The 15,073-nt window shown below is 61.5% G+C and overlaps 1 protein-coding gene across 2 annotated transcripts in view; it reads left to right on the top strand.

The window, feature by feature from the left end:
• Nucleotides 1-15,073, top strand: part of UNC5A (unc-5 netrin receptor A) — a 67,486-nt gene that overhangs the window by 49,954 nt on the left and 2,459 nt on the right. Inside the window, exons 2-13 of one of the 2 annotated variants that reach the window (XM_055285099.2) lie at nt 1,456-1,677; nt 6,893-7,036; nt 7,324-7,427; nt 7,547-7,727; nt 8,386-8,553; nt 9,140-9,304; nt 10,598-10,786; nt 10,894-11,196; nt 13,837-13,924; nt 14,180-14,348; nt 14,539-14,772; nt 14,891-15,040. In XM_055285099.2, coding sequence (XP_055141074.1) covers nt 1,456-1,677; nt 6,893-7,036; nt 7,324-7,427; nt 7,547-7,727; nt 8,386-8,553; nt 9,140-9,304; nt 10,598-10,786; nt 10,894-11,196; nt 13,837-13,924; nt 14,180-14,348; nt 14,539-14,772; nt 14,891-15,040 — 2,117 coding nt within the window. The remainder of the gene's footprint in view (nt 1-1,455; nt 1,678-6,892; nt 7,037-7,323; nt 7,428-7,546; nt 7,728-8,385; nt 8,554-9,139; nt 9,305-10,597; nt 10,787-10,893; nt 11,197-13,836; nt 13,925-14,179; nt 14,349-14,538; nt 14,773-14,890; nt 15,041-15,073) is intronic. The other variant, XM_055285101.2, reaches the window with a different exon arrangement.

Below are 15,073 nucleotides of genomic sequence, written 5' to 3' on the forward strand. Positions count from 1 at the left end.
GCAGCCCTTTGCTGTGGAACACACAGAACCATGGGGGTGCGGACAGCAGCCCCCGATCCCCGAGCACTGTACTGAGTGCCTCACGCCTGTTTCATTTCATCCTCACAACAACCTTAAGAATTGGGCATCATGCCCCATGTTGCAGATGAGGAAACAGGTTCAGGATGGGGTGGACCTGCCTGAAGTTGCAGAGGCCCCTGAACCCTCGGTCCGAGCCCGCCGTCCAGGGCGCCTGCAGGAGCCGGTGCACACACCTCCCCCCGTGAAACCAGGGTCCTGGTGAAGGGCGGACTCCCACCGTGGGGAGAGGGTCCCTGTGCAAGCAGGAGCGAAAGGGGCAGTGGGCCAGGTATATGTGCCCCTCGGTGGGTAGGGTGGGCCCAGGCCTCCCAGTCTGAAGCCCTCGGTGGGTTTTGGACCACCCATGGGGAGGGTGAAGGAGCCCAGAGGCCAAAAATGTGAGGGGCCTGCGGACTTCCCCACAGGCAGCTGTCATCTCCATTTCACAGACAGCAAGCCACTCGCTCCTCAAGGTCACCACTAAGAGGAGCAGAATAGATGGTCTGGAAACCCAGGGTTTCCCTCTATGCGCAGGGGCTGCAATTGTGAGTGCGCATTGGTCGGGGGGATCACTGCAGCCCCAGGGGAGGCCAGGCTGGCTGAGGGCCTGTTCAAAGGGCAGCTGGGGGCTGTGGGAGCTGAGGGTGACCCCCACCTCATCCTCTTAGGGGACCTGCTGGTTGGGCAGGGATCAGACTACTCTGGGGGTTTTACCTCTGCCAGTGCCTCAGAGCCAATTACCTGTGTAATTAGCAACAAATGACTTGTGGGATGGTTGTGGTTTTCAGTTAAAATTAGAAGGAAACCCATATATTCAGGTCTCCTTGAAGGGGGTGGCCTAGGTACCTCAGATTCCCAGACAGACTCCCAGCTCTCGCCTTGCCCGTGCCCACCCCACACGTTATTTCTGAGCACCTACTATGTGCAGGGCCAGGGATGGGGCCAACCAGGAAGCAGGGCCCCAGAGGCGGCCACTGGCCAGGGCTGCCCCCTCCCTCGCCCCAGGCAGCTCACCTGCCCGGCCAGGGACCTTCCCACTTTGGCCAGCCTTGCCCTGGACCTCCCGGCCAGGGGCCTGCCTGGCCAGATCCCTGGACTTCTAGGAAGGGAGTCGCCAGGCCACCTCGGTGCTGGGACTCTGCCCGGGTCTCATTTCACCTCACCGCGGTCTTAAGGATGGCATGGGCTGCTCCTTCCCTGCTTTTACAGAGGAGGACATGGAGGCCCGGGTGGGGGATGGTCATTGGCCTGAGATTGCCCAGCTGGGACATGGCAGAGCCTGGACTCACTCTCCTCCCATCTGCCCCAACCCACAGTGGGATCGTTTGCTGAGCCACTGCCTCTGCCCTGCCCAGCCTGGCCCCTGGCTCACCTTCCTCCTCTGCCCTGCCACAGGTGCCCAGCAGAGTGCCACCGTGGCCAACCCAGTGCCTGGTGCCAACCCGGACCTGCTTCCCCACTTCCTGGTGGAGCCCGAGGACGTGTACATCGTCAAGAACAAGCCAGTGCTGCTGGTGTGCAAGGCTGTGCCCGCCACGCAGATCTTCTTCAAGTGCAATGGGGAGTGGGTGCGCCAGGTGGACCACGTGATCGAGCGCAGCACGGATGGGAGCAGCGGTGAGCCGCAGCGGGGGCCGCGCAGGGCCAATCCAGGGGAGGCGAGTCTCAGCCAGCCCAAAGGAGCCTGCAGCTGCCCCCAGGATTCCCCACCTGGGACCCCAGAGGCCTTCCCCAGAGGCCACACCCCTCAGCAGTTTGGGGAGAAGGAGGGGGCAAGAGTGGGTCCCTGATGACCAAGGAGCTCCCAGACCTCACGTTCAGTGATTGTTTTCTTTGTGCGTCGATTCACTCGATTGGTCAGGCATTCACTCACACCTGTGAGCACCCACTCCCGTGCTGGGGACAGCCCGCCACCCTCGGAGCCCAAGCCCCCACAGAGAGGCAGACAGCGGGGTGACCTCTCAGCAAGAGGAGAGGGCCCTCAAGGGAGGTGATGTGTAAACTGAGAGAGGCATAAGAACTGGTTAGGGAGTGAAGAAGGGGGAAGTGCATCCCAGGCAGGGGACAGCCCAGGAAAGCCTGGAGGCAGACACCAGCGTGCCGGTGGGGTCAGCAGTGAGGGTGAGGGTGTGCAGGGGACCAAACTGAAGCCACTGTCTTAGGGGATCTCAAGCTGCAGAGTGACGTGGCCAGAGCTATATGTGATTCAGGGGCCAGGGTGGGGGCTGATGGAAGCAGCAGGCCTGGAGACACTGAGCAGAGGGAGCCAGCCAGACTCAGCTGGGGGCACAGGGAGAGGGGTTCTAGGGGCAGCGAGCAGACCCAGGAAGCACCTCTTCCATGAGACACCACATTCCCCACCCCCAGCCCTGGCCTTAAGTGGCACTGGGGACGTGGGCAGACAGCCCTTGTCTGGGTTCCACAACTCCCCCAGAAAGGACTGGCAGAGAGAGAGGCAGGAGTGAACAACAGCCTCTCCTCCTCCCCCTCCTCCCCCTTTTCCCCCTCCCTCTCCTCCTCCCTCCCCTCCTCCCCCTCTCCTCCTCCTTCTCTACCCCCTTCTCCCCTCCTTCCACTCCTCCCCCTCCTCCTCCCCTCCCCCACTCCTCTCCTACCTTTCCTCCTCCTCCTCCTCCTCCTCCTCACTCATTAGAGCCTGTTTCAGTTTCCTCTCCCTTGGTGCTTTGTGGAGCACCCCACGCATAATGACACCTCGGGGGTAGTCCTGAGCCCCCTCCCACCAAGGCCTCAGCCATCCTGAGACACACAGCACACATACCCTGTTGAGGCACAGCCCGTGTGGGACACACAGGCCATTGCCGTGAGGCTCAAGCCACAGTGCAGCTGGGACAAGTAGGTGTCACCCAGGACTCACACTGATGCCAAGGGCAGGCCGGGGACCTTGGGCCTAGAGAGGTGGCCCAGGAAGAATTCCCAGAGGAGGAGGAACATCCAAGCTCAGGTCTCAAAACCACCTGGAAAGGGCATCTCCTAGGCCCATAGAATGGAAGGTACAGAGGCTCAGAACAGCCTCAGGTGGCTCGGGTATGGAGCGAGAGTGAACCCCAGGGCAGGCAGCAGTGGCCAGGAGACTGCGCTAAGGGGCCCCTGGAGGTTGAGACACCAGAGTGGGCTGCGGTCAGACTTGCACTGGGCACAGGGAGACTGGAGGAGGGCAAGGCCCCGGCCAGGGAGAACGGTTTGGAAGCTCTGGCAGTGATCTGAGGTGAGTTGAAGAGCTCTGGATTTAGGCAGCACCATTTAGCCCCAGAACCAGCTTGTCATTTTATGGTTGAGACTGAGGCCTTGGTTCTTACTCATCCAGAGCCCCGCTGGGGCTCCAACCAGGCCTTCTCGTCTGCAGCAGTCACACCCCACCCCTCCGTGAGGGTCAGCAGGGGCTGCCTCCCCCCACCAAGTGTCGTCTCAGCACCCTGGCCTGACTGCAGCTTCTTACCTGTGGTCTGAGAACAGCTTCTCAGCAGGTGTTCACTGAGCACCTGCTCTGTGCCACGCCTTGGGTTAGGTACAAGGAGTTACACTCTCAGGGCAGTGATCCAGCTCCACCTCCTACCCTCAGAGGGAGATGGAGAGGGTTGGCAGCCAATGTAGCCCAACAGAACTCTAAGCACCAGCACCTCCCAGGACCAGAGCCTCTCCCGGCCCCAGCCGAGGTGCCAGAGGCCTCCCTGCCCGGCAGCAGGGCCCACCTTGTCTTGGTGGGAGGGTCTGCAGGAGAACCGCAGGCAAGTCCCTCCCCTCCCTGGGCTCAGTTTCTTCATCTGTAAAATGGGGGTGAGGAGATCCCCCCATCCTGCCCCTTGCAGATTGGTCGGGGAAAGCCGTGAGATCTCACATGCCCAGTCAGGACCCAGCACGGGGCCTTTCCTTTCTCCCTACCCCACACCCGGGGCCCAGCGTCCCTTCATCGTAAGTTCTCCCACTGCTGTGGCAGTTCCCCCAAGGAAGGCACAGCCAGAGAGCTGCTCTCCTGCAGCCTGGAAGCTCTAGTCCAGCCCCCTGCTGCTCCCAGCACCCCCTTCCCCCACACACCCCTCTGTCTGAAACACCCCTGCCATTATGAGGGCTCAGATCCATGGATTGGCAGGAACCCAGGCCCTTGCCTGAATGAGCAGTCGCGGGCCCAGGCCAGCACACACACCAGGAGCCCCTGGCCCACACTCCCCAGCAGGCTCCTGTGACCCTGTTCTCTTCCTGCCGGGCAGAAAGGCAGAGCTTGGGACACGTCCCACCCGTAACCGCTAGGGTCCTCTTCTGCCCCGAGCATCCGACTCCAGCCTCCCATGGCCAGAACGTCTGAATGTTCATGGATCTCATCGATTTCTCAACCCAAAGCCATCAAGTGCTTTGAGGTGAAGAAAAAGGCTTTCCTTACCCACAGACAGATACCATGGCAGTGGCGCCACACGGCCAAAGACCAAAGACCCCAAACCAGAAACGTTCTGTGGTCAGACAGGTATGGCAGGGTTGGAGGCCCACCCAGCTCTGCAGCCCACTCATTTGTGTGTGGGGCTGGGGGTGGCCGGATGGACACCCAGGAGAGCACCTACTTCCCTCTCGTTTGCCCTCATTCCTCAGCCAGAAGGCCAGGGGGCAGGGACCAAGGCCTGAAGTGCTGGAACCCAAACCTGCTGACACTAAAAAAAGCCTGAAATTTGCAAAACCAAGCACTGGAGTCCAGTCTGGGAGTATAATTTATTTTGTGTTAAACAAACTGATTGGTTATTAGATTGTTTAGAAGCAGATTGCTGAGAAGGTGAGAACCGAAGTGCCAGCTTGGCCTCAGAACCCCAGCTAGCAACCCTGGGCAGCCCAGGTTCACACACACACCCGCCCAGGCCCACTGGCCCGGGGTCCCTCCCCAAGGCTGGCACCTGCTCACACTTACTGGGCAGGTACAGACACAGCTGTACCCAGACACTGCTCCCAGGAACCAGGCTGCCTGATGATCCGCAAGAGGGGAGCGCACAGCCCTCACATCAAAGACGGGGTAGGGCCGGGTCTGCAGCCCCCGCCTCAGGCACTGCCCTCCAGGAGCTTGTGGGGCTGAAGGGCACCCCTCACCAAGGCACTGCCTGGAGCTGGCACATTGAGGACACACTTGGCCCTCACTCATGCAAGTGAGAGGGAGGAGAGGAGGTGGCAGGACAGAAGGGGAGGGAAGACAAAGGGAGAGGAAAAGGGAGGGCTTACATTTAGTGCTGTTCTCCCAAGCTGAGCCGCCTGGGCCATGGGTGAGGCTCCTGAAGGAGGGCCGGGCTCCCCACAGCACCATGGGGGATGGAGGAACCATTAACAGACCTGTCCACCCAAGGGAGAAAAAGTACACAGTTCAGAATGTTCTGGAAGTCTCCCACCCCTAACCCCCAAGGCACAGAGGAGGAAGGGCGTGGAGGGCCCCTCCCCAGATCTCCTTATCAGGTGCCCTAAGTCATCTTGAAAGATAGCTAGTGCCCAAGGCCCCTCTCCTATACGAGGACCCTGTGAGCCACCCCCTCGTTCTCAGCCTGCCCACCCCACCCCCTGAGAGTGTCCACATTGGGTGTCTTAGAGAACGGGGCAGGTGGTGCCCAGAACGGAGGGAAGCGGCCCAGCTACCATGATCTCACCAGAGGTGACAGCCCTGCCATCTCCTATGACAGCTGGCCAGCGACAGGGACAAAGAGACAGAAAAATCTGGACACCCAGTGTGAGAGCCCAGAGGCTTGTGAGGAGGGGTCTGGGAAGCAGTCGGAGAAAGTCGTGTTAGAGAAATTAAGAGGGAAACAGCCTCCTAGCTGGCCGGCTCAGCTGGGCGGCCTGCTCTTCCCGCAATGCAGCCCTAATTGAATTTCGCTGTTAACAATGGAAACACATTGGCTGCCGGCCTCTCTCTCCCTTTCTGATAAGCCAATGACCTGAGGGAAATTGGGGTCAGGAGGAGGAGAAATTGGAAACAAACAGTCTTTTCTCACTGCTGGGGATGCTGGTTTGGGCTACAGACGGGGCAGGAGGAGGGTTGCTGCCCCCGCTCCTGAGTTGTCAGAGGGTCCTGAGCCTGCCTCGGGCCAGGTATGGCAGAAGGCGGGGGGCTGAATCCAGCCTGGAGCCAAGTCCCCCCAGCTCACCCTAGTTAGGCAGAGCGGGTCCTGGACCGCCAGCTCCCCCTCTGCTGGCTGCCCTCTCACCCTCTTCCAAAGTTTCTCCCTAGTGCATAGGCACCCCAGCTTACCCTTCAGATGCAGACAGTCCCGGGTCCCCATGGCAAGTCACTTCCCTCTGTGCTTCTGTCCAAGGGAGTGGATTAAGACAACATCCCCATCCCGGCACGTGGGAAACCCTAAGTCCCAGGGCGCTAGCATCATACTACATAATCACTGCAATTATATTGTTAATGACTGTTATTATATTATCACATGTCAGGATCTATCTGCTAGCCCCCGAGGGAGGGGGCCAGATCCTTCCTCACCTCTTTTACCCACAGAGGTGCAGAGCTCAGCCTGTCTGCCCCACCCCTTCTGCCTGGAGTCTTTGGAGGCCAGACCCTCTGGCCCAGAGCTCTACGGCAGCCCCTTTACGGACATTTCTGTAAGTGACTCCGGGGAGTCAGGCCTCAGGTAACAAAGTATAATGAATGGACGGCCTGCCCGGCCTTCAGGAGATAGAAATCAAGCGGCCCTTGGGCCCCCTGGAGTTTCCTCCGGGCTGGGGGTTGCCTTCAAAGTCCACTCCCTTGCCAGTCAGCGAGAGTGGCTGAGGGTGGCACAGAGACCCACACACAGAGGTTCAGGGTGGCCCTGGGGCTCTGACTACCTGCTCCTCCCGCCCACAGGGCTGCCCACCATGGAGGTCCGCATTAATGTCTCAAGGCAGCAGGTGGAGAAGGTGTTCGGGCTGGAGGAATACTGGTGCCAGTGTGTGGCATGGAGCTCCTCGGGCACCACCAAGAGTCAGAAGGCCTACATCCGCATAGCCTGTGAGTCTAGGACTGGGCCCTGGGGGAGGGCGCATGGCGGGAGGGTGTCACCAGGAGAGGGGACAGTAGGCTTCCTGGAAGAGGGGGTCCAGTCAGAAAACCTCACAGCCCTGCCTGGATGAATGGAGAAAGTGCCTGTGGACACGACCCAGCCACCCCATGTCCCCCTGGGCACCTGGCACTTCCTCTGCCATGCGCCATGGCCCCTGCAGGACAAGGGACACAGCCAGCCAGGCTGAGCCTGTGCGAGGCCCTCAGGCAGAAGGACACTCTCATTCCTCTTCTAGATTTGCGCAAGAACTTCGAGCAGGAGCCACTGGCCAAGGAGGTGTCCCTGGAGCAGGGCATCGTGCTGCCCTGCCGTCCACCGGAGGGCATCCCTCCAGCCGAGGTGAGGGCTCCTCTAGTGCCCACTTCTAGACCTGGGCTCCTGCCTGGTCACCCTGGCAGGGGCCACTCTGGGCATGGCCAGCATGGGCTGGCAGTACATGGCAGGGCTCCCTCCCCTAGGTGGAGTGGCTCCGGAACGAGGACCTGGTGGACCCATCCCTGGACCCCAATGTATACATCACACGGGAGCACAGCCTGGTGGTGCGACAGGCCCGCCTTGCTGACACGGCCAACTACACCTGCGTGGCCAAGAACATCGTGGCACGTCGCCGCAGCGCCTCTGCTGCTGTCATCGTCTACGGTGGGCCCCGGGGCTCCCTGGTCACAGGGAGAGGCACTGCAGTGCCCCTGGGCAGTGACATGTGGCTGGTGGGGTGAAGAGAGGCCATGAGGCCAAGGCCAGGCAGACCAGATCGTGCCTGACTAGGCAGGATTAGCAAAGGGCTCGCTGTGACTGCTGGGGGCCCAGGGGCATGTCTGGGCAAAGGAGTGGGACAGACTGGAGGTCCTCTGTGGGCAGCGGGCATTGTGCAGAAGGAGAGGAGGGACAGGAGGGACAGAATGGGAACCTAGGAAAGGTGACAGGCTGTCCCCACTCCTGAGTCTCCAGGGCAGGAATCAGAAGCCACACAGTCCAGGCACCCCCAGGAGCCGGCAGAGGGAGGGTGCGGGAGTCACCCCGGGAGAGGCTGGGGTCTGGGCTGCAGGAGTGTGTGAGCCCCGGTTCAGCCTGGCTACCCCGAGTGCCCCCTGGGAGAAGGGAAGACTGTGGCGTGCGTGCTGCAGGGCCCGGGGGCCAGCAGGCACGAGCGTGGCCTCCCCCAGGCCTTCTCTCCCAGCTCAGCCACAGCCCACCCGTGTCCAGCTCACAGCCCCTCTGCCCTCACGCCCCGTCCCCTGGGCCAGTGTATCTGAGGACGCCCCCGCTCCCTGACCCCAGTCCTTCTCTGTCCGGCCAGTGAACGGTGGGTGGTCGACGTGGACCGAGTGGTCCGTCTGCAGCGCCAGCTGTGGGCGCGGCTGGCAGAAACGGAGCCGGAGCTGCACCAACCCGGCGCCTCTCAACGGGGGCGCTTTCTGTGAGGGGCAGAATGTCCAGAAAACAGCCTGCGCCACCCTGTGCCCAGGTACCAGCGGCCGCCGCCTCCCGCATCGTTCCTCACCACGCCATCTCCGTGCCCTGGCTCCATCGCGCCCACCAGCCTGCCCCCCCATGGCTCCATCCCACCCGCCACGCAGGGCCAGGCTCAGTCTGAGGCGGGGATCGGGGTGCGGTGTATGGTTGGAGTCAGGGCTCGATCTGTCCAGTGTCAGGGCTCAACATAGGGTGTAAGTCACAGGGTGTGAGGTACAGTTTGACAGGGTCTAGGGCTCAGCCCAGGGCTGCAGAGTCCACTTGTCCCTGGGTTCAGAAGGGTCAACGTGTGACGAGAGTGCCCTCGCTGTCCCAGGGCCAGGACAGCCTCCCTGGTGTGGAGAGAGCCAAGCAGCCCCTGGCGTCATCCGCGCCTCCCTGTCATTAGCATGCGTCATCAAGGCCAGCTGGACACTAGAGGGCGTGCATCGTGGGCCTGGCCCTGGCTTTGCACCCAAATCCAGGCTGCCTTGCACTGCCTGGTCTGGATGCCCAGAGGGGCCACACTGGCAGACTGCCGGGGCGGGCTCCCAGGCTGACCGCACCGTCTCCTCTCTGCTTGTTTGTCTCTCGTCTAGTGGACGGCAGCTGGAGCCCGTGGAACAAGTGGTCGGCCTGTGGGCTGGACTGTACCCACTGGCGGAGCCGTGAGTGCTCTGACCCAGCACCCCGCAACGGAGGGGAGGAGTGCCAGGGCGCTGACCTGGACACCCGCAACTGTACCAGTGACCTCTGTGTACACAGTGAGTCCTCTCTGCCCTGAGGCCCTCTTCTGTTTGCCTGGATTGGCCCTGCCCAGCCCTGGGGAGGTGGGGGCTGAGGGAGCTATTCTCCTGCCAAAGGCTGTAGCCTCTCCAGGCTCAGGACCCACTGAGATCCCCCTCATCCTCAGCATACCTGCACATGGGCCCAGGCACGCCCCGCCACCTCCCATGCCTCCTGAGACATGCACAGATTTGAACCTTGATTCATGCACACCCATTGCCCACCCTCGCCCAAACACCACAGCTTCCCATCTGCCCACGTTCGCCCAACACCACAGCTTCCCATCTGCCCACGTTCGCCCAAACACCACAGCTTCACATCTGCCTACCCTCGCCCAACACCACAGCTTCCCATCTGCCCACCCTCGCCCAACACCACAGCTTCCCATCTGCCCACGCTCGCCCAAACACCACAGCTTCACATCTGCCCACGTTCGCCCAACACCACAGCTTCCCATCTGCCCATGTTCGCCCAACACCACAGCTTCACATCTGCCCACACTCGCCCAAACACCACAGCTTCACATCTGCCTCGTCCCCCAAGTACACATACAGGTCCTGTGGGGATGCCGGGCTTGTGAGGGCTGTTAATTACAAGGCCATAACTAACAATTAAAGATCTCTGTTGGATTTTTTTTCCTCTAGAACATACCCTCCCCCATTCTTTCAATTAAAAACCTCATTATCTGTGTCAATTCCTTTCTGATGGACATTTCTTCCATTTATGCAAAACCCTTCTAAAATCAATATAGCTTCCTCCAAGCAGTCAATCATCCCCTCCCCAGACCTGCCCCAGGCCTTAGGGAGGCAGATGGAGAGAAGGGCTCCCAAACCCCTGCTCCTGGTCTGGGCACTGACCTGGAACCATGCAGGAGGCAGACTCCCTGCTCTGGGGATCCCAGGAGTTCACCCCCAGCCCAAGCTGCCCTTGTCCCAGAAGAGCAGGCAGCAGGTTCAACCTAGCAGCCAGGCACCAGGTCATCTGCCCTGGGGAAGTAGCTCTTCCCCTCCTCCATCCAGGCAGCAGACTCAGCCGGGATCTCAAGCCCATGAGGAATGTGATTTGCTCAGAGTCACACAGCACAGTAATGGCAAATACAGGGCTGGGATGCACATGCACGGACTCCATGCCCCCTGCCACGAGCGTCTGCTCCCTAGCTAGTGCAGATGCCCCGAGGTGCAGAGCTCATCCTCCTGGGGTGCAGACCACTGACGTCTCCTTCCCAGACGCCTACACCCCTGCCCCCACCAAGGCCGTGCTGTCTCCCGCAGCTGCTTCTGGCCCTGAGGACGTGGCCCTCTATGTGGGCCTCATCGCCGTGGCTGTCTGCCTGGTCCTGCTGCTGCTTGTCCTCATCCTCATTTATTGCCGGAAGAAGGAGGGGCTGGACTCGGATGTGGCTGACTCGTCCATTCTCACCTCAGGCTTCCAGCCAGTCAGCATCAAGCCCAGCAAAGCAGGTGAGGGGCCCCGTGCCCCCAGCACTCCTGCCCCAGCTCCCACGCCAAGAGCTGCTGGGGCAGGGATGCCCTAGGTGCCACTGCCTGAGTCTGTCTTCATCCTGCAGACAACCCCCATCTGCTCACCATCCAGCCGGACCTCAGCACCACCACCACCACCTACCAGGGCAGTCTCTGTCCCCGGCAGGACGGGCCCAGCCCCAAGTTCCAGCTCACCAATGGGCACCTGCTCAGCCCCCTGGGTGGTGGCCGCCACACACTGCACCACAGCTCTCCCACCTCTGAGGCCGAGGAGTTCGTCTCCCGCCTCTCCACCCAGAACTACTTCCGCTCCCTGCCCCGAGGCACCAGCAACATGACCTATGGGACCTTCAACTTCCTCGGGGGCCGGCTGATGATCCCTAATACAGGTAGGAAGGACCCCAGGGGGCTCTGAGAGCTCCACTTCCCTCCTCCGTCTCCACTTCCCTCCTGGAGGAGGACGGGACAGCTGGATGTTCCTCTCGTGCCCCTCAGTGTCCCGTGACAGATCAGCAAGGAAAAGGGGTGGAGTTTGGGGGAGAACCCAGTCTTGGCTGGCACCGAGGCCATGGCCAGAGCTGTCTTCCTCTTGTTGCCTGTGGGCACAATTGTCCATTCATTTACACAGCCAAGCAGCCTACTTGTGCCAGTCTCCATGTGGGGCCCTGGGCCCAGAGGTAGGGCAAGCCCCGGCCCCAAGGAGCTTGCAACTGAGCAGGGAGACAACCAAGGGCAAACAGATCAGCACAGGCCTGGGCAGAGGCCATCCTGGAGTCCCCACTGCATCCTGGCTTCCACCCACCCCAGCACAGAAACCCTCTGACGAGCTCTTTCCATGGCTGCCTTGCAAGAAGTGGCTGCAGCCTCTGACATGGCTGGCCACTGCCACCTGAAATTCTCAAGTCCCTCAGCTTAGATGACCCCATGTGCTCCTGGTTTGCTTGCCCTCTCCAGCTGCCTGTTCCATAAATGTAGGTGTGCCTCTGAGCTCCCTCCCGGCGCCCTTCTCCCGGAGCGGCCTCGCCCACTCCATGACTTTAATCGCCGTGTCTGTGCAGATAACTCCCACTCCCCCATCCTTAGCCCGCAGTTCTCCCGGGCGACAGAACTGTACACCCAGCTGCCTCCTGGCCAGCTCCATCTGGATGTCTCACAGCACCTCAGACTCCTGGTGCCTAAAACAGAACCGTCTCCCACCCTCCCCCAGAGCCTCCCCGTTCCTGGCTTCCCCCAGTTCACGGATCGTCTAGTGGCTCAAGCCGGAAACTTGGGGTCACCTTGACCTGCTGCTCGTCCTCTCTTGCCCCCCGCCAGCTTCAGTCCCACGCCAGTCCCTCCTCAATAGCTCCTGCCGCCTCCTGCTCTCGTCCTCCCTTGCTGCCTCTCCTGACACAGGCCACCAAACCCCTTACCTGGTTCCTTGCTGTAAACCTTCAGCAAATGAAGCCAGAGTTGATCATGACCCTCTCGTGCTCGAACCCCTTCTGGGCTCCCCTCTGCCCCCTGCAAAGCCCACATGATATCACAGAGAAGACCTGTCCCCTGCGGGCCAGCTGCTTCAGCCTCTTCCCTCACACACATCCTCCCGCACACGGCAGCCACCATGGACTCAGCATCCCGGACACACGGTGCTGCCCTCTGCATGCACTGACCCCCTGCCCCTCCCACCGGCTCAGCTGGGACTTCTCTTTTGGGTCCCGGCCTGACAGCTCTTGCCGTCTGTGCCTCACATCCACACGGATGATAACGAACCCCTCATGGAGCTGTTGGGATGACGAGGTGAGACGGCATCTGTCAGCTCTTACAGAGACGCAGGCGAACAGTGGGGCCCGGCGGCCCTTGCTCTTCGCTCCCCAGGCAGGGGGGCGGCTGCCACTTCCCCCGCATCCTGTGCTGTGGTTGACTTGTCCTTCTCCCCTGCTGGGCTAAGAACTTCATGACAGTGGGGTCTGTGGTTTTCCTTCGCCGTCCTGAGTACCTAGCATTAGGAGTTGATGAATGAGGATGTAAGTGCGTGTACCTTCCCCATGGAGAGCCTTCCTGCGAGGATGTCTGGGATTGTCACCAACACTACAGCTGGGACCGTGGGGCAGTGCGGGCCAGTGAAGGGAGTAGTGGCTGTGACTCTGCACTCTCCGGTGAAACAGTGATACCCAGCCCAGCCCTGCTCTGCGCTGCCCACTAGGGAGTGTGCATTTGCTTTTGGACTTGGTGGGGTAAAGTCATGGAATTCCTCTCCCTCCCCCTGTCCTGAGCTGGGAGCCCCTCCTGGTGAAAGGGCTCCCTGTCTGGGGGAGTCCCCTGCTCACCACCTCTAGAGGGACTCCCTGGCCCCCGTCTCTGCCGGATCCTGTCCCACCCCCTCCCTGTTGAACCACTCCACTCTCCACTCACACACTGATCCTGCTCCTCCAGGACGCTGGAACAGAGGCCAGTCAGCCGACGGGAGGGCATCCAGCCCAAGAGATAGGTTGTTCAAGACCCACCCCACCTGCAGGGACCATGGCGTGGCAGAGAGTAGAAGAAGCGATGGAGAGGGGAGCTGGAGCAGGACAGGAGGGCAGTGGGGGCTCAGGCAGTGGTTCCAGAGCCACCAAGTTTGTAGCACTGGCTGGGCTAGAGAGGCAGTGGGGGCAGAGGCAAAGGGCCTTCAATGCCAGGCCAGGGAGCTGGACTTCATCCCGGGGGCAGGGAAGGTTTTAAGCAAGGAATACCCTGGTCCCGCCCAGTGCCTTTCAGGGGAAAAGGGAGGTCGGTACAGCATACCTTCTGTCCCCAAGTTTTCTGTGCCTGAGCTAGCTAGGCATGCTTTCCCCACCTGGGTTCCCTCAGTTGCTCATGGGGTGCCCCTGACTCAGCTTCATGCCTGTGGGGGTGGTTGGTCAGCACGGCGGTCTTTGAGGCCCCTCTGTTCCCAGGCCGGGCTGGCACCAGTCAGTCCTCACAGGAAGGCTCCTGGAGGGGCCGTGTGGTGGGGTGTTGGGCGCTTTGGCAGTGGGTAAGCCCTGGCCCTCTTCCTGCCATTCCAGGAATCAGCCTCCTCATCCCCCCAGATGCCATACCCCGAGGGAAGATCTATGAGATCTACCTCACGCTGCACAAGCCGGAAGACGTGAGGTGTGGCCGTGGGCCCTGCTGCCGGGTGTGGGAGGGACCTGCCTGCTGCCTTCGGTCCCCAGGAAGCCCCCTTCCCACCCACTGTTGTGCCTGGCCTGAGGCGGCGGGGGAAAGAGCTGCGCCTAAGCCCCACGTGGTCCTGCAGCCCAAGCCCCTGGCCCCTGGGACGCTGCTGCCCTGCCCTTGGCCTGGCCCTCAGGACCCAGGATGGGCCACTGACACCTTTCCCTCCCCACCCATATTTCTCCACTTGAGGTTGCCCCTAGCTGGCTGTCAGACCCTGCTGAGTCCCATCGTTAGCTGCGGACCCCCTGGCGTCCTCCTCACCCGGCCAGTCATCCTGGCTATGGACCACTGTGGGGAGCCCAGCCCTGACAGCTGGAGCCTGCGCCTCAAAAAGCAGTCGTGCGAGGGCAGCTGGGAGGTGAGCAGGGAACCGACCCGGGCTCCAGAAGGGAACGTGGGCTAACTGCACGCTTCACCCGGCCTTCCACCTCTGGGTGGTCCTGAGCCGCACCCCCACCCCTCCCCAGTCTCCGGCCACTTCTTGAAGCCACAGCTGGCCCCAGGGCTCTGAGGCTGGACCGAACTGACCCACTGACCCCTGCCCGCAGGATGTGCTGCACCTGGGCGAGGAGGCGCCCTCCCACCTCTACTACTGCCAGCTGGAGGCCAGTGCCTGCTACGTCTTCACCGAGCAGCTGGGCCGCTTTGCCCTGGTGGGAGAGGCCCTCAGTGTGGCTGCTGCCAAGCGCCTCAAGCTGCTTCTGTTTGCGCCGGTGGCCTGCACCTCCCTCGAGTACAACATCCGGGTCTACTGCCTGCATGACACCCATGATGCACTCAAGGTATCTCCTGCCCCCCTTCCCCGCCGCCGCTGGGAGGCCGAGCTATGCCTGGCCCTGTGGACTGACTGCCTTGGGTGCAGTGGGGAGGGGCCTGGGCTGACCACCTGGGGCACTGCAGGAGGTGGTGCAGCTGGAGAAGCAGCTGGGCGGACAGCTGATCCAGGAGCCACGGGTCCTGCACTTCAAGGACAGTTACCACAACCTGCGCCTGTCCATCCACGACGTGCCCAGCTCCCTGTGGAAGAGTAAGCTCCTCGTCAGCTACCAGGTGAGGGCCAGGGCCATGGCCAGCGCACAAGGG

The sequence above is a fragment of the Symphalangus syndactylus genome, chromosome 7, assembly GCF_028878055.3.
Source record: "Symphalangus syndactylus isolate Jambi chromosome 7, NHGRI_mSymSyn1-v2.1_pri, whole genome shotgun sequence".
Taxonomy (NCBI): domain Eukaryota; kingdom Metazoa; phylum Chordata; class Mammalia; order Primates; family Hylobatidae; genus Symphalangus; species Symphalangus syndactylus.